General features: G+C 48.4%; 1 protein-coding gene across 7 annotated transcripts in view; it reads left to right on the forward strand.

The window, feature by feature from the left end:
* The window catches only part of LOC135217152 (peroxisomal N(1)-acetyl-spermine/spermidine oxidase-like), a 128,753-nt gene that overhangs the window by 94,345 nt on the left and 15,182 nt on the right, over positions 1–19,226 (forward strand). For all 7 annotated transcript variants that reach the window (XM_064252868.1, XM_064252867.1, XM_064252864.1 and 4 more), the window contains one exon: positions 1,443–1,552. In XM_064252868.1, coding sequence (XP_064108938.1) covers positions 1,443–1,552 — 110 coding nt within the window. The remainder of the gene's footprint in view (positions 1–1,442; positions 1,553–19,226) is intronic.

Consider the following 19,226-nt stretch of genomic DNA (forward strand, 5'->3'; position numbering starts at 1 on the left):
CCGGATCGTAGCTTTTTAGCTAAAAATGAGGATCCTCTGGCAAGGTGGGCTCCTTGGAAAGTCATCCCACTTCCCCAAGATCCTTCTCTCTGCCCAGTATCAACTTTAAGAGCCTTTCTATCTCGTACATCCTCAAGATCCTCAGGTCCTCTCTTCATGAGAGAAAAAGGTGGTACTTTGTCAGTAAAAGGTATTAGACAACAAATCCTTTACTTTATTAAACAAGCCAATCCTGATTCATTCCCAAAAGCACATGACATCAGGGGAGTAGCCACCTCAATTAATTACTTTCAACATATGAACTTTGAGGATCTTAAAAAGTATACTGGATGGAAATCCCCGACAGTCTTTAAACGTCATTATCTAAAGTCCTTGGAATCTTTAAAATTTTCAGCAGTAGCAGCGGGAAACATTGTTTCTCCGATACTGTATAGTAGTCGTAGTATAGATCCAGGTCTCCTTTCTACCTACCTCAGCCAACATGCCTCACCCTATCGCCATGCTACTCGGATATCCTAGCCTTAGCCGCTGAATCATACTAGTGGATTGTCCCTTATTTTTTTGCTAGGGACATCCACACTTGTACTGATATTGTACTTCAGTGTACTACCCTTATTTTTATGCTAGGTAGGACACAATGTGTTTGATATTATGTAAATAATTTTTCTAAGTAAATCTAATTTGTAAAAATTACACTGCATTATTATATTTAACTGTGTTTACTGTAATTTTAAGTACTTTACATACTAACTTTCTTTTATGTTACTGTTTAAAATAAGTTAGACTTAGTACTTAGTTTATATGCTGTAATTGATTTACTTAATATTATATCCCTCATTTTAACAACTGCTTTTCATTTGTCCCTTTTTTTCCCCATCTTGTCTGTTTCTCTGGTACTCTTTCATAGGCCGACACGAGCTGAGCCCAGAAAGGGAGTTTTGACGAAGGAAAAATCTATTTCTGGGTGATTGGCTCGTGTCGCCCTATGAAACCCACCCTGTATTGTTTGCCCCCCCTGCAGGACAAGATGTTTTTTAGATTAAGGATGACCGCTAGGGGCGCTGCTGTCCGTGGCTCCTCCTAGTAGTAGTAGTAGCGGCTGCATCGCCCGTTGGTATCAGCTCTCTCTTGTGGGGATTCTGATTGGAAGGTCTAATTGGTGAATGTCTCGTGGTAGTGTTCCCACTCGCCCCTATTACCATACCGACACTTCTTTTTAAGAGTGAGCGAGTCAGTTTTACTGACATTTTCTTAATTTTGTTTTTCTCTGGTAATTTTAGATTAATTTTACCTAGAAAGAATGATATTAGGGATCCTTTCATAGGGCGACACGAGCCAATCACCCAGAAATAGATTTTTCCTTCGTCAAAATCCCTTTTGTTGGCACTTTTCACACAAATATGCATTCCTGTTTTATCTCATAAAGTTTGGGATTTTTGCAGCTTGTTTGTTTTGCTGGGGAAGCAACACACGATTGCTATTATTCTACAGTGCATGGTGCTTTGGAAAGTGGATGGAGAGAAGCCAAGAGGCTTTCACACTACTTTGAGAGGTAATCTTCCAACTGTAGAATGTTGACTCTGTGCTCTGATATAGCATGTGAAATTTCTATGGTATGGGTATGGTAACTGTTAAGGAGTATAATATGTTTTGTGTAATTAGAAAAATATTACTAAGTGTCCAAGACCTCAGGAATATTTTAATCTTTTTTATGTATATAACCTTTGTCAAGTTCCTTTGTTGATAATTAGCTTTGATAGTTTGAACACAGTTTATTGGCAGTATTATTTGTACACTAGGGGCTGTAAAATGTTTTGTTTGTCACTTTAATTTTTTTAGTCATTCACCAGCTGTTCTCAACTATATGTACTTACCAGTTTGCCAAAGTGCTTAAGGAAACAGTGAGGGAAACAGAAGGTAATACTTATTAACTGCAACTGCTTATGTGGATGTAACAATGAATCATCTTGCTAGTAAGATAACTATTGTGTATGTGGGATAAATGGTTTTGGAAAATTGTTTTCTTTGTATTGATAAGTATTGTACAAATCCTGTGTTTTGTTTATATTGTTTTCTTTGTATTGATAAGTATTGTACAAATCCTGTGTTTTGTTTATAAAATAAAATCAAATAGTTTTCAACTTAGTCACTCTGTTTCTCACAGTATTGTCTACTTGATCACCTATAAAATTAATGATCAACGGGTATGTCTAATTCAGCTGTTTAGGAGGCATTGTCTTGAAGACTAGGATTCTCTTTGAACGCTGACATTTTCCAAAGCCAGAGAGTAATATAGCTTGTATTTTGGTGTATAGTTTAAGCAAATAAATTGAGTTACACTCATAAATGTTGATCAAATTCTGTTTTGCTACTTGTGATTGTAGATATGAGGTATGTTTGTATAAAAAAAAAACCTTTTGCACTTGTAATTGCTTTTATATGTACTATACTGTATAATTGTGGCCGTAGAAATTAACCTTTGAATTCAGTATTACTAAAATTCAGGGGAATGATTTTCATGTCGGTCTCATTCAGATTTTGAAGTCTAGAGTAATTGTAGCATTTCAGAGAATTACGTACTAGTAGTAGTAGTAGTAGTAGTAGTAGTAGCAGTAGTAGTAGTAGTAGTAGTAGTAGCAGTAGTAGTAGTAGTAGTAGTAGTAGTAGTAGTAGTAGTAGTAGTAGTAGTTATTACAGAGAGTGTTCATTATGTCCACAGCACATAACTAATGGTAGTAGTGTAATGATAAGCACATTTCACAAATTAATTATATCAAACTTGATCAGAACATTCTGGAAGGTCATTTGCTTAGATAAAATAAACTATTTTGTCACTAATCCAGATTGTATGTTTTGAATGCCCTGATTCAAGTGATGATATGGCAGTTAAATATAGACCAAATATTGAAAATGTTCTCCTAAGACTGGTGTTACTGGGTATAAGTCATTGTCTCTTGAAAGGAAAATGCTGTGTCATATACCGCTACCAAAAAGTGCATTAGATTCTCTGAGAACCTTTAATAGTTTCCACCCTTTAATCCATAAAGCTTAGAGTGATCCTTTTTCTTTTCTTGTCAGGACAGACTTTATGAATTTGGTTTATTTCTTCAGTTTATTTTTGTATGCCTTCAATATTCATGTGTGTGCAGCTCTTTACCTTTTCCTTTGCATTTGCAGTTTTTGTACTGGCTCCATAGTGCAGTTTCACCTTTGCACTACTTTAGTTTCTTTGCAGTATCCCTAAAACCTCAATCTGCAACCCCATACGTTCCTCTTACTGTACCTCCATATTCTGTTTTGCCCATCTTACTTTTCATTGTCTCCTAACAGTGGTTTCATAGTACAACTGTCAGGCTTTCCTCCTGTTGCACCTCTAAAACCTTTTCACTCTCTGTTCCCCTTTCAGCGCCGAATGACTTCATAGGTCTCAGCACCTGGCCTTTGGCCTAAATTTTATATCCATTCCTTACCAAAAAGTTAATGGTCTTGCCCTGTCAAACTTAGTAGAGAATATTATCCACACTAGAAAAATGAAAGATTTTGGAATTTGGCAAGATGAAAATGGTAGGACCAGAATTTACAAGTATTTGTCCCTCTATGCAAGGAAAAAATACATAATTTTTAGAGGCATCTTGAATGGGCATCAGAAATCTGTTGGTCCAGGCAATTGCTACAAATATTCCAAATTTTAAAAATGTGTAAAATTTGATTAAATCAAATAAGAAAATGTTTTTAATGCTGAAACATAAACAGAATTATATTAATAATGGCTGTGTAGGTGAATTTAATCTCTCTAAGTGAGTGCATTCATCATGATCCTGTGTTGATGTTTTTGCTTGGGGTGTCATTTCATTATCTATGTATACTATGAATGATGTCAGTTACAAGAAGTTACCATCACTGATTTCATAAAAACCACACCTGCGCATCCAATAGAAATGGACTGGAACCCACTGTCATCAGTATGCATCACTAAAAGAACCTAATTAAATTAAGTAAGAATTTAATGTAATATTTGTCCCGATACGTAATACAAACCATCGGTCCTTTAACAATAGGAAGTAGCTAGCGGCAGCTGGAACGGTCGTAAGCTTCGAACAAGGGGAGAACGGTAGTTAACTGCTTTGCGCGCGACTGGGAGGTAAACAAATCACTTTTGCTTTCGGCCGCGGGTGTGAAGGACGTGTTCGTCATCGCTCTCTGCCTGCTTCATCGTCGTATGCTTTGTTTATATTGTGTTTTCTACTAATGGTTTGTTTGACTTGAAAATGAAACTGTAAGTACACTGTTTTCATTTTCATTACTTAATTATGAACCAACATGGAGCTATCGCCGTAGATGCGGCGATTTCCTCTCTTTTCATGAATTGAACACTTGAATTATGTCTCGGTGCCGAGGGCGGGCGCGCTCGCGCCGAGTCATGTATTTTGGGCGAAAGTGTGTAATTGAAAAATGTAAGTACTTTTTTCATTATATTTTTGCCCTGTGCATTCGTTACCGAGAGCGTGATTGCGCTCGGCACGAGCCTTTTATTTGGTATGATAAAATGCAATGAAAGTGGATTCGCAATTGCAGTATTCTTTTCATTTTCATTTATTTATTTGCATAAAATTTAATTTGGATCAATTTTCGCTCTTACCCGGGAATTGATCCTTACGATTATTTTCTGTGAAAGTGAAATTGCAAGTGCAGTATTCTGTTTCATTTTCATATATATTTTATAATAGCATCATATTATTTGGATCAAGTTTCCGCTCTTACCCGGGAATTGATCTTTTCCCCTTTAAGTTCTATGAAGTGAATCGCAAGGGCAGTATTTTGTTTCATTTTCATATTACTTTTCACTGCTGTGCGGGGGTAGGGGAAGCGAAGGTCTGCCAGGAAGTCGTCGGAAAGCTCTTCCGCGACTCCCTTGGTATCCGATTCTTCGTCTTCCTTCCTGCCCCCCGCTCAGCTTCCTCGTTGTATTTTGTATTTGGGGTCTTCCTTGCGTTCGGGGTGGGGCATGTCTTCCCCCCGTGCGTGAGGGAACCCCTCTTACTAATCTATCTATGCTACCGCAGGTGCCTACATCCGGGGTGGGAGGACGACCTTGGACAGGTATGGACCACCGCGGCGGCAGGGCGTGCCTAGCATCCACGCTGCTGCAGCATCTAGCGAGGTCTGGGGCGGTCTCCACTACTACCACGGCCGCTTATGCTGCTCCCCCCCCGCCTGGTCTACACTCCCCATGCTGTGTCGGTGACGCCGTCTGCCGCTACTAGGGCCGCCGCCGTACCAAGGGGGGTTGCCGCCGCCGCCTGTTTTCTTCGTGTTGCCTGCCCCAGACTTCCGCTGTTCCAGCAGTTCGCCCCTGGACCGGCCGCCAGTACCCAGGTTTCCGCTGGCTGCCGATGATTCTACGAGGCGATGGCTGGGCCTGCCGTACCTGCCGCTGATGTGATTCCCGCTGTTGGCTTGGCTGTCCCTTCTGGGTCTACCGCTGCCACTGTTCCTGCCGCTCCTGAGCTGGTTGCTGTTCCTGTCGCTCCTGGTTCCTGAGCCTGTCCATGCTGGTCCTGCCCACGGTGTTCTTCCCAGTCCCAGGTCCTTCCGGACAGGTTGCAGTCGGGGCCGTGTTGCTTCGGCAATAGCCCCGGCTCCGGCCTGGATGGAGGACCTGACGACTCTCCTGCGTGAGCTGACGAGGAAGAGGAAGAAGAGGAAGGTGTCATCTTCGTCATCATCGTCTGCTGCTGCCTCTTCCCCTTCGACTTCTAAGGCCCATAAGCCGAAGAAGAAGAAGGCTGCCTTCCCCCCTAAGAAGTCTCCTTCGGGAACTTCTAAGGGCCCGTCCCACCCCGGTGGGACGGGGGGTCCTTCTGCTGGTCCTCCTGCTCCTTCGGGAGCGGGGCCCGTCTCCCCTTCCGTAAGGAAGAGATAGACGGGGACCAGAGGAGCATCGGTTAGCTCTGGTACTTCCTCTCCTGGTGCTAGCGGATGCCGCTACGCCAGGTTCCGGCTCGGTCTCTCGTTCGCGAGAGATCCCGAGTGTACGTTCTCCCTCAGGAGACCGTGCAGCCAAGTTTCGGCGCCAGAGTTCGCTCGGCGCCAAGACGCGGCACGGAGCAGAAGGCTGGTGAGAGCCGCTCAGGTGACTCTCGCCAGGCCAGCGGCCGCTCTTGCAGCAACCAGCTGGTAACCCGGGTTTTCCCCCCTAAGAAGGCTCCTTCGGGACCTTCTAAGGGCCCGTCTCGCTCCGGCGATTCGGGAGCTCTTCTGCTGGTCCTCCTGCTCCCTCGGGAACAGGGCCTGTCTCTTCTTCTACCAAGGAGAAGAAGACGGGGACCAGAGGAGTACCAGCTTCGGCTGGCACTTCCTCGCCTGGTTCTAGCGGTTCTGCCGCTAAACCAGGATCCGCCTCGGCCTCTCGTTCGCGAGAAGTACCGAGTGGACGGTCTCCCGCGGGAGACCGTCCAGCCAAAGTCTTGACGCCCGAGCTCGCTCGCCGTCAAGACCGAAGCGCGGAGCAGAAGACTGGCGAGAGTCGTGCAGACGACTCTCGCCAGGCCAGTAGACGCTCTCGCAGCGACCAGCCGGCTGCTCGGGCTGACGTGACGGTCTCCGACTGGCCACGCGCTGAGGCGAGGAAGGGGTCCCCGCGGCCGTCGGTGCCAGCCTCGGCTGGTGCCAGCCGAGCAGCTGGTGCCAGCCGAGTGGCTGGTGCCAGCAGAGCGGCTGGTACCGGCGGCTCGACGCGCCGAGAGGACGCTCACCGGTCTCACCGCGACAGCGAGCCTAGCAGGTCACCTGACCGCCGCTCCCACAGGGACCGGGCGGAGGATAGGGGGACCAGCAGCAGCTCCTCTGCACACGAGATCGGGCCGCTGTTCTCGGTCCAGCCGTTCCTTCCCTGGTGGGAAACGGCTCGACTAGGCCTGCAAAGTGGCGATCGCCTGCAGCCCTCCAAAGCCGCTGGTTCTGCCAGCGAGCGAAAGAGGAGCGTCATGTCTTCCTCTCCCGTGCCTGCAACTTCCTCGGTTTGCACCAGGAAGAGCGAGGCACAGCGGGGTGATCGTGAGGGGCATACCCCGCACGATCCCGTCACGACGCCGTAAGTACCAGGTACGATCTTCGGACCGACCAGGACGTACGCGCAAGTGGCAGGAGGAATCCGAGAGGGGTCTATCGCAGTTCCTCCTCCTTAAGGGGGAGGTTCTCGGAATGCTCTTGTTCGAGGGGCTTGACGGTCCTACTCTGCAAGATGCTATGACTTCCGAGATCCAGAGGAACTTTGTCGAGGTTATGGCGCTGATTCGTCAGCGCAACGACCTTGGGGAAGGATTGCCGCTCCCACCAGCAGAGCCCACGTCTCTGCTCGAGTCGTTTTGGGGCCCAAGAGGGAACCCAAACCGACGGTGGGTCTGCCGCGATCGGAGCTTGCTGATTCTGTCTTGAACCAGAGTCTCTCGTCTCCGGACAAGAAGGCTCTCTCAGTTCTGGCCGGTCGATCAAGCTACTTCCACCTCCTCTACTGCGACAGCGGCGTTTCTACGTGTCTTCGGACACCGTATTTAAATACTCCTTCGGTCCTCCTGAGAGGTTTCGACCTCGACGAGGACTGGAATGAGTCGGAGGACAGTATCGTCTCTCTCCTGTCAGGTGTCGATCAGCCCCACCCAGACGACGTTCACAGTGGCGGCAGACCCTTACCTACAGTGAGACTCTGAGAGGTCGCCGCAAGGCGATGGCTGCTCCTACTCTTCTCCAACTGCTAGTTCCACTGGGAAGGCGAGCGAGTATCCAATTCCTCCCCCATTCCCTCTCTCCTTACGGCTATGAGGGAAAGGGGAGGGATCCTACAGAGATTTTTCTGTAGGATCCCACGTTGGGGACTGTGCTACCGGGGGGACCTTCGGGTCCTACCTGACATAAGCCCCGGTCGTTGAGGAGGGATCCTGCCCCATTCTCGATTTCTACGGGAATCGAGAGGACCACCAGCTGATATCGTTTGACGAATTCGGTGGGGGTTTCGCAGACTGCTTGAGATTCTACGGAATTTCTAGCGCATTCAGAGTTGTTTCGAGTTTTTTACGATCTCCAAACACTTAGGCGAGACCACGGTCCAAAGTGAGTGAGACGAGAATCCCCGATATGTTACACGATAATCGGGAACCTCGCCTATGCTCGAGTTCCTGGAATTTCTAGCATTGGGAAGAAGACTGCTGCTGAAAGAAGACTATCTCACAGTAGGCGACCAACCTGGAATAGAGAAGAACGGACGGGAATATCCAGTTTGGCTTGAACTATCGTCTTAGTATTCTGTTCACCATTGAAGCTTTCCTTCGAGGAAGACTTCTCCTTCACTCTCTTTGATAGAGATCGAAGGTGGTCGATCTCCAATCCTTATTTTGTTTTCTTGAAGGAAAGAATTTAGGATGGAGATCGTTGTTCAGAATCCTACAAATATACTACGTATATTAACCTCGCGACATGATTCTGCTAAGCAGTTGAATTGTCCGAGGGGTAGGCGCATATCCTAGTTAATCTACGGATTGCGACTTAGACGAGAAGTAATCTAATTGAACTGCAACTCGGGGTTGCCTGCAACCTCCCAGGAGTTTTCAGTTTCAATTTTATATACTTATGGTTTTGTCACAACAACACCATTTCAACTTTTATATTTACCGAAATTCGTTTCGCCTAAATATAATTGCTCGAGCATATCTTTTATGCTCGGTGGTTCTAGCCGAATGCATTCCTTCGTGGAATAATGGATTACCTGGCAACTCAGGATGACGAGTCAGCGAGAGGCCAGACTCAGCCACTGCGTATTGAACTGCCTGATAGCAGCTCAGTATCAGCTGGGCCTCCGAGATGCACGGTCAGTTATGTCTCTCTCTCCCCTGCTTTGATTGACTACCGAACCGTATCTCTGCCCAACAATCATGGACTTAGGTCTCTGATTAACGGGGATTCTCACAATAATGAAGGACCATCTACTGCTGTGACGCTAGATTCCATCGCCTTCGACATTGCGAGAATTTTCAACAGAGATATCTCTTGGACTCTTTCATCTTTCTGTTTACCGCACGGTAACAGAAGTCTGTACAAGTCTCCCGCTGCATCGCACTGCGATAATGCGAATGATTTTGCAGACATCTGAGTTTGTCTTCAAAATATCTCGTATTCGTAGGTGTACAATTGTTCATTGTTCAACCCGAATTAACAGTTGTTCCGATACGTAATACAAACCCTCGGTCCTTTCACAATAGGAAGGTAACTAGCGGCAGCTGGGACGGTCGTAAGCTTCGAACAAGGGGAGAACGGTAGTTAACTGCTTGTCCGATCGTGCGCGCGCCCGCACGCCCGAGAGGTGAAGAATCACTTTTGCTTTCGGCCGCGGGTGTGAAGGACGTGTTCGTCATCGCTCTCTGCCCATTTCATCGTCGTATGCTTTGTTTATATTGTGTTTTCTACTAATGGTTTGTTTGATCTTGAAAATGAAACTGTAAGTACACTGTTTTCATTTTCATTACTTAATTATGAATCAACATGGAGCTATCGCCGTAGAGGCGGCGATTTCCGCTCTTTTCATGAAATTGACATGAATTATGTCTCGGTGCCGAGGGCGGGTGCACTCGCGCCGAGTCATGTATTTTGGGCGAAAGTGTGTAATTGAAAGATGTAAGTACTCTTTTTCATTATGCCCTGTGCGTTCGTTGCCGAGAGCTTGATTGCGCTCGGCACGAGCCTCTTATTTTGTATGAATAGAATGCAATGAAAGTGGATTCGCAATGCAGTTTTCTTTTCATTTTCATTTATTAATTACATCAAATTTAATTTTGGATCAATTTCCGCTCTTACCCGGGAATTAATCCTTACGATTTATTGCTGTGAAAGTGAAAATCGCAAGTGCAGTATTGTTCATTTTCATATATATTTATGATAGCATCATATTATTATGGATCAAGTTTCCGCTCTTACCCGGGAATTGATCTTTCCCCCTTTAAGTTCTATGAAGTGAATCGCAAGTGCAGTATTCTGTTTCATTTTCATATTACTTTTCACTGCTGTGCGGGGGTAGGGGAAGCGAAGGTCTGCCAGGAAGTCTTCGGAAAGCTCTCCCGCGACTCCCTTGGTATCCGATTCTTCGTCTTCTTTCCTGCCCCCCCACCCCCGCTCAGCTTCCTCGTATTTTGTATTTGGGGTCTTCCTTCCGTTCGGGGGTGGGGCATGTCTCCCCCCCGTGCGTGAGGGAACCCTCTTACTAATCTGTCTGTGCTACCGCAGGTGCTACATCCGTGGGAGACGACCTTGGACAGGTATGGGCCACTGCGGCTGCAGGGCGTGCCTAGCATACCACTGATTTCTGCTGTCAGCGTCTAGCGAGGTCTGGGGCGGTGACCTTGGAGCGGTCTCCACTACAACCTTCACGGCCGCTTATGCTGCTTCCCCCCGCTGGTCTACACTCCCCATGCTGTGTCGGTGACGCCGTCTGCCGCTTCTAGGGCCGTCGCCGCCGTACCGAGGAGGGTATGCCGCCGCCGCCTGTGTTTTTCTTCGTGTTGCCTGCCCCAGACTTCCGCTGTTCCAGCAGCTCGCCCCTGGACCGGCCGCCAGTACCAGGTTCCCGCTGGCTGCCGATGATTCTACAAGGCGATGGCTGGGCCTTGCCGTACTGTCGCTGATGTGGTTCCCGCTACTGGCTTGGCTGTCCCTTCTGTGTTTACCGCTGCCGCTGTTCCTGAGCTGGTTGCTGTTCCTGTCGCTCCTGGTTCCTGCGCCTGTCCATGCTGGTCCTGCCCATGGTGTGTCTTCCCCAGTCTGAGGTGCAGTCGGGCCGTGTTGCTTCGGCAATAGGCCCGACTCCGGCCTGGATGGAGGACCTGACGACTGTCCTGCGTGAGCTGACGAAGAAGAGGAAGGTGTCATCTTCGTCTTCGTCTGCTGCTGCCTCTTCCCCTTCGACTTCTAAGGCCCATAAGCCGAAGAAGAAGAAGGCTGCCTCCCCCCCTAAGAAGTCTCCTTCGGAACTTCTAAGGGCCCGGCCCCGTCCCACCTCGGTGGGACGGGGGGTCCTTCTGCTGGTCCTCCTGCTCCTTCGGGAGCGGGGCCCGTCTCCCCTTCCATAAGGAAGAGATAGACGGGGACCAGAGGAGTATCGGTTAGCTCTGGTACTTCCTCGCCTGGTGCTAGCGGCGATGCCGCTACGCCAGGTTCCGGCTCGGTCTCTCGTTCGCGGGAGATCCCGAGTGTACGCTCTCCCTCGGGAGACCGTGCAGCCAAAGTTTCAGCGCCAGAGTTCGCTCGGCGCCAAGACGGCACAGAGCAGAAGGCTGGCGAGAACCGCTCAGGCCGTGGAACTCTCGCCAGGCCAACGGCCGCTCTCGCAGCGACCAGCTGGTAACCGGGTTTTCCCCCTAAGAAGACTCCTAAGGGAACTTCGAAGGGCTCATCACACTCAGGTGTGACGGGGGGGTTCTTCTGCTGGTCCTCCTGTTCCTTCGGGAACGGGGCCCGTCTCCCCTTCTGAGAAGAAGAAGAAGACGGGGACCAAGGGTGTGCTGGCTACCGCTGGTACACCCTCGCCTGGTCTTGGCAGCTCTGCTGCTAAGCCAGGTACCGCCTCGGTTTCTCGTCCGCATAGAAGTTCCGAGTGTACGGTCTCCTTCGGGTGACCGTGCAGCCAAAGTTAAGACGCCTGAGTTCGCTCAGCGTCATGACCGAGGCACGGAGCAGAAGACTGTCGAGAGCCGCTCAGGTGACTCTCGCCAGGCCAGCGGCCGCTCTCGTAGCGACCAGCCGGTACCTCGGGTGGACGTGACGGTCTCTGACCGGCCACAGGTTGAGGCTGGGAAGAGGTCCCCCAGGTCCCCTCGACCCGAGGCTGGTACCAGCGGTTTGACGTGCCGCGAGGACGCTCACTGGTCTCACCGCGAAAGCGAGCTCTGCAGGTCACCTGACCGCCGCTCCCACAGGGACCGGGCGGATACGGTGACCAGCAGCAGCTCGTCTGACGCACGGGACCGGGGTCGACGTGCTCAGTCGAGCCGCTCGCCACAGGTGAGCGGCACGGCCAGGCCTGCAGATCGATCCCCACCGCGGGTTGGTGATCGGCTGCAGCCCCCAACGTACGCTGGTCCTGCCAGCGAGCGGGGGGGGAGCGTCAGGTCTGTCTCTCCACTACCTTCAACTTCCTCGGGCTACACCGGGAAGAGCGAGTTAGCTAGGAGTGATCGTGAGAGGTGCGCCGCTCACGATCCCGTCATGACGCGCGTGCCACGTATGGTCTTAGGACCAACCAGGACGTACGCAAGTGATTGGAGGCGACCGTCCATGGGGGGGAGGGGTAGCGTCAGTTCTGTCTCTCCGATACCCCCCCTTCAACTTCCTGGCATACGCCAGGAAGAGCGAGGTATATAGGAGTGATCGTGAGATTGCGCCGCTCACGATCCCGTCACGACGCCGCACGTGCCAGGTATTGTCTTAGAACCAGCCAGGACGTACGCGCAAGTGATTGGAGGCAACCGTCAGTGATCTGTTGCTGGTCCTTCTTCTGAAGGAGGAGGGTCTTGGGAGCTGCTCTTGTTGGAGGGACTGGACGATCCTACTCCTCAAGACGTAACTTTGCCCAGGTTATTGCACTGATTCGTCAGCACAACGACCTGGGGGAAGGATCGCCGCTCCCACCAGCAGAGCCCATGTCTCTGCTCGAGTCGTTTTGGGGCCCGAGAGGGAACCCAAACCGACGGTGGGTTTGCCGGCGATCGGAGCTTGCCGATTCTGTCTTGAACCAGAGTCTCTCGTCTCCGGACAAGAAGGCTCTCTCAGTTCTGGCCGGTCGATCAAGCTACTTCCACCTCCTCTACTGCGACAGCGGCGTTTCTACGTGTCTTCGGACACCGTATTTAAATACTCCTTCGGTCCTCCTGAGAGGTTTCGACCTCGACGAGGACTGGAATGAGTCGGAGGACGGTATCGGCTCTCTCCTGTCAGGTGTCGATCAGCCCCACCCAGACGACGTTCACAGTGGCGGCAGACCCTTACCTATCAGTGAGAGTTCGTAACCCTCCTCTCGGGAAAACGTTTTCTCCTTCGCAGATACGTTTTCCCAGACTCTGAGAGGCTGCTCCTACTCTTCTCCAACTGCTAGTTCCACTGGGAAGGCGAGCGAGTATCCAATTCCTCCCCCATTCCCTCTCTCCTTACGGCTATGAGGGAAAGGGGAGGGATCCTACAGAGATTTCTCTGTAGGATTCCACGTTGGGGACTGCGCTACCGGGGGGACCTTCGGGTCCTACCTGACGTAAGCCCGGTCGTTGAGGAGGGATCCTGCCCCATTCTCGATTTCTACGGGAATCGAGAGGACCACCAGCCGATATCGTTTGACGAATTCGGTGGGGGTTTCGCAGACTGCTTAGAATTCTACGGAATTTCTAGTGCATTCAGAGTGTTAGAGTTTCTTACGATCTCCAAACACTTAGGCGAGACCACGGTCCAAAGTGAGCAAGACGAGAATCCCCGATATGTTACACGATAATCGGGAACCTCGCCTATGCTCGAATTCCTGGAATTTCTAGCATTGGGAAGAAGACTGCTGCTGAAAGAAGACTATCTCACAGTAGGCGACCAACCTGGAATAGAGAAGAACGGACGGGAATATCCAGTTTGGCTTGAACTATCGTCTTAGTATTCTGTTCACCATTGAAGCTTTCCTTCGAGGAAGACTTCTTCACTCTCTTTGATAGAGACCGAAGGTGGTCGATCTCCAATCCTTATTTTGTTTTCTTGAAGGAAAGAATTTAGGATGGAGATCGTTGTTCAGAATCCTACAAATATACTACGTATATTAACCTCGCGACATGATTCTGCTAAGCAGTTGAATGGTCCGAGGGGTAGGCGCATATCCTGGTTATTCTACGGATTGCGACTTAGACGAAAAGTATTCTAATTGAACTGCAACTCGGGTTGCCTGCAACCTCCCAGGAGTTTCCAGTTTCAATTTTATATACTTATGGTGTTGTCACAACAACACCATTTAAGCTTTTATATTTACCGAAATTCGTTTCGCATAAATATAATTGCTCGAGCATATCTTTTTATGCTCGGTGGTTCTAGCCGAACGCATTCCTTCGTGGAAAGGATTACTTGGCAACTCAGGATGACGAGTCAGCGACAGCTACTGCGTATTGAATTGCCCGAGGCATTTCAGTCACCAGCTGCCGCTTTGAGATGGACGGTTGGTTATGTCTTTCTCACCTGCTTTGATTGAATACCAACCGTATCTCTGCCCAACAATCACGGACTTAAGTCTCTGATTAACGGGGATTCTCGCATACATGAATGACCATCTACTGCTGTGACGCTAGTATTCATCGTCTTCGGTATTGCGAGAATTTTAAACAGAGATATCTATTCGACTCTCATCTTTCTGTTTACCGCACGGTAACAGAATTCTGTAATATTGTCTTCTTGCTGCATCGTATCTCGATAATGCGAATGATTTTTGCGGAATCTGAGTTTGTCCTCAAAATATCTTGTATTCGGAGGTGTGCAATTGTTCATTGTTCACCCCGGATTAGCAGATGTATTGAAAGACATCGCCTACTCCCACACCTGCCAGCTCTACTTCCAAACGTTCAGCCCATGAGAAGCAGTTCTTCAGGCGGCTCTCCTCTGTGTTTCATTACTGAAGAACGCCCGCTTTCACTGCACACCGGACAGCAATGAAATGGCGATTAGCATTTTCAGTCATTTGTAAGCACAGGTTTAGAATCTTGAGATTCCTTCTCTCGATTCAGCTGGAAGACGTAGGTTGCATTCATTGCCTACCTTCGTCTTCAACGTCACATAGTGTTGTTTCTCCTTCCAAGCTGAGATTTCGCCTTTTGAGCTTATGCATTAAGAAATCATCGCCGCGCCGTCCGGCATCGGTGACTAACAAATATTTTATTTGTTTGGTCTCTCAGCATAACTCTTTAAAGGGCGAAGGTCACGTGACTTACCCGGATGCTTGGACAACTTGCCTCTACTGATTCCGAACCAGTCAGTCGGCAGCTGTCAGAGCGCCCGAGTCAGTTACGAACTATGCTGTGGACTTAGTTCGGTTGTTCCAGAGCAATCATTACACTTCGTCTTAATAGCTTGTCAGTATGAGTACTGTACATAACCAAAGTCGAGAAGAGGGATAGGTCATATGACTATCCCCTTCTTTTCGTCTTAGGTAACTGCATGACTTCTCTTGAGAAGTCAAGCACAAAGGGATGGGGATTTGTGACGCTCGATTTCGTACCGATCTTCGTAGCGAAGACTCAGAACCCTTCGGTAACTGACGATTGGTTCGAGTCCTTCACAATACCCTCCCTAATGGACTTCACCGCCTCCGATACGAAGGCTATGCTGCTTTGTCCTGTGAAGGCGCGACGGAGCTGTCTGAAGAAACTCGACACCCAGGATGAGTGTGGACGCCTCTTCATCATTCTCTCGCGTTCCGCAAGAACTTCTCCGTGGCGCAGGTAATGAAGGCAGGCGCCTGGTCCAACCGGACCGCATGCACCTCCTTCTACCTTCGGGATATTGCCCACAGTTCCTTGGATCTTTTTCCTTGGGAACCGTGGTGGTTGCTCAACACGTTGTGTAGTTAACCCAGACCCTCGCAGCTGAACAGCATCGAGTCCTGGTGTGACCGTAAGAATGGATGAGGAATGAGAGTGTGACTGGCTCCTCTTCCCATCTTTTCTTCCCTCTACCTCTGGGTAGAGGGACACGGTCGTCACCCTGCTGGGTAAGGACGAGATGCAGGTGAGCTACTCAATAGAGCACCATCCTATCCCTTTCAGTAGGGATAGGAGTAAATATCCACCACTTCTCCAACAAGGGGGAGGAAGTGGATGCCAATTTGAGACAAACCCATCATTTTATGATTGTCTCTTGCAAACAGGAACAAGTTCTTGCTTGCTGGTACGAAGAGATACGCTTGCCTCTCTCTTAGTACTTGGCCCAGAGGTCTGACCATTGATCCTGCGGTGCACACCCCGATCAATCGGACAGAGGTTTGGATCCCTCCCTTGCTCTTACGACCAGGGAGGCACTCCAGGGTTGGACGAACACCAGTCTGTTCACCAAAAAGACTCAGATTCCTCCCACCAAGAAGTGAGTCTTCCTATTGTTAAAGGACCGAGGGTTTGTATTACGTATCGGAACAAATGACAATTTGTCGAAAATTGCATTTTTCCTAACTATACAAACCTGAGGTCCTTTACATATAGTCCCACCTCATGCCACCCCTCACTCTGCAACTTTTTGCATGGGCCTAAAGCAAAAGTGATTCTTCACCTCTCGGGCGCGCGCGCGCACGCACGATCGGACAAGCAGTTAACTACCGTTCTCCCCTTGTTCGAAGCTTACGACCGTTAGGAAAAATGCAATTTTCGACAAATTGTCATATGTGTCATAAGACATCGCCTACTCTCCGACCTGACAGCTCTACTTCCAAATGTTCAGCCCATGAGAAGCAGTTCTTCAGGCGGCTTTCCCCTGTGTTTTCATTACTGAAGAACGCCCCGCTTTCATTGCAACTACGACTTCTCACCGGACAGCAATGAAATAGCGGTTAGCGTTTTCAGTCATTTGTAAGCACAGGTTATGAATCTTGAGAATCCTTCTCTCGATTCGTCTGTGAAGACGTAGGTTGCATTCAATATCTACCTTCGTCTTCAACGGTACATAGTGTTGTTTCTCCTTAGCTGAGATTCAACAACTATGAGATGTTTTGCCTTCAGGGACCTCGGTCTCTAGAAGGCAATTGACTTTCGCCTGTTGGGCACATGCCTTAAGAGAATCATCACCTCGCTGTCCGGCATTGGTGACAAACAAATACATTATTTGTTTGGTCTCTCGGCATAACCCTTTAAAGGCGAAGGTCACGTGACTTACTCGGATGCTTGGACAACTTGCCTCCTACCGAACGCAGTCAGTCGGCAGCTGTCAGAGCACCCGAGTCAGTTACGAACTACGCTGTTGACTTAGTTCGGTTGTTACAGAGCAATCATTACTTCGTTTTAATAGCTTGTCACAGTACCCATACCATCGACACCCACCATGGAGTGTCGGTGTCCTATCCACTACCGAGAACTTCGCTGCATGGGGATAGGAGGATGCGAGAGACTTCGTGGCAAACGGACAGACCAGTATGGGTACTGGACATCACCGAAGTAGAGAAGAGGGATAGGTCATGCGACTATTCCCTTCTTTTCCTCTGAGGAACTGCATGACTTCTGCGAAGTCAAGCATCCAGGGGATGGGGATCCGTGACGCTCGATTTCGTACCGAACTTCGTAGCGAAGACTCAGAACCCTTCGGTCCCTGACGATTGGTTCGAGTCGTTCACAATCCCCTCCCTAATGGACTTCACCGCCTTCGATGCGAAGGAGATGCTGCCTTGTCCGCAAGAACTTCTCCGTGGCGCAGGTACTGAAGGCAGGGGTCTGGTCCAACCAGACCACATGCCCCTCCTTCTACCTTCGGGATATTGCCCACAGGTCCTTGGATCTTTTTCCCTGGGACCCGTGGTGGCTGCTCAACACGTTGTGTAGCGAACCCAGACCCTCGCAGGCTGAACAGCATCGAGTCCTGGTGTGACCGTAAGAATGGATGAGTGAATGAGAGTGTGACTGGCTCCTCTTCCCATCTTTTTCTTCCCCTCTACCTGTGGTTAGAGGGACACGGTCGTCACCCTGCTGGATAAGGACAAGATGCAGGTGAGCTACTCAACAGAGCCCCATCCTATCCCTTTCACTAGGGATAGGAGCGTATATCCACCACTTCCTCCAACAAGGGGGAGGAAGTGGATGCCAGCTTGAGACAAACCCATACTTTATGTTGCCTCTTGCAAACAGAAACAAGTTCTTGCTTGCTGGTACGAAGAGATACGCTTGCCTCTCTCTTAGTACTCGGCCCAGAGGTCTGACCATTGATCCTGCGGTGCACACCCCGATCAATCGGACAGAGGCTTGGATCCCTCCCTCGCTCTTACGACCAGGGAGGCATTCCAGGGATGGACGAACACCAGTCTGTTCATCAAAAGACTCAGATTCCTCCCACCAAGAAGTGAGTCTTCCTATTGTTAAAGGACCGATGGTTTGTATTACGTATCGGAACAAATGACAATTTGTCGAAAATTGCATTTTTCCTAACTATACAAACCTGAGGTCCTTTAACAATAGGAAGTAGCTAGCGGCAGCTGGAACGGTCGTAAGCTTCGAACAAGGGGAGAACGGTAGTTAACTGCTTGTCCGATCGTGCGCGCGCCCGAGAGGTGAAGAATCACTTTTGCTTTAGGCCCATGCAAAAAGTTGCAGAGTGAGGGGTGGCATGAGGTGGGACTATATGTAAAGGACCTCAGGTTTGTATAGTTAGGAAAAATGCAATTTTCGACAAATTGTCATATTACAATCATAAGATTTTTGTATTCCAAACAACGTAAAGAAGAAAACTGTCATAATTTTTGTTGTAAATACAAGTGAGAAAACTTGATCAAATTATGACCACGTACAGTATTAAAAAATCTACATGTAACATTCAGTTTTACCACCTAAGGTATTTGATTGGGATACATATCAAAGCAGACAACTAATGAGAAAAGTCCTTACTAAAACAGGTTCCACAAAATGCAGACTAGAAATATTAAAGAATTTCGGTCCTGCAGAAATGGTTTTACTTTGTGAATTAAGTATCATACAGTAAAAATAATACAGGCTTCAACAAATCTTTTTAAAAAGGAAATCAGAGGAACTCTTAAGTGGAATACATAAAATTCCAGCTTTAGAAAATTAAATGTGGAAGACATTCTTAGCAAGGAAGCACTCATCTGGAAGGAGGTGTATCATTACCTGTATAAGTAATTCCAGCTGTTACGACACGGATAATGTGTGTTAGTGAAAGACAGTACTACCCCACTTGGCGCTTCACTTTGTCACAGATTTTTGTGGAACATTTCTCATGTTTCTTCAGGTACTTTCACTAATTCGCAAATTTTTCTCTGAGCAATATCTCTAGAATTATCAATACATAATTCACTTTTTTCTTATTAAATTAGGCAGTGAATTGTTAAAATAGGCAGTTGTAAGCATTTTAGTTTAAGGGGACATGGTATTTGGCAGTTATAAGCAGTTATACAAATTTTTAGAGGGATTTTGAATTTCCACAGTGGGTTCTGGAACCTATCCCCATGTTAAAGTAGGGGA

This window comes from Macrobrachium nipponense, chromosome 7 (genome assembly GCF_015104395.2).
Source record: "Macrobrachium nipponense isolate FS-2020 chromosome 7, ASM1510439v2, whole genome shotgun sequence".
Classification (NCBI taxonomy): Eukaryota; Metazoa; Arthropoda; class Malacostraca; order Decapoda; family Palaemonidae; genus Macrobrachium; species Macrobrachium nipponense.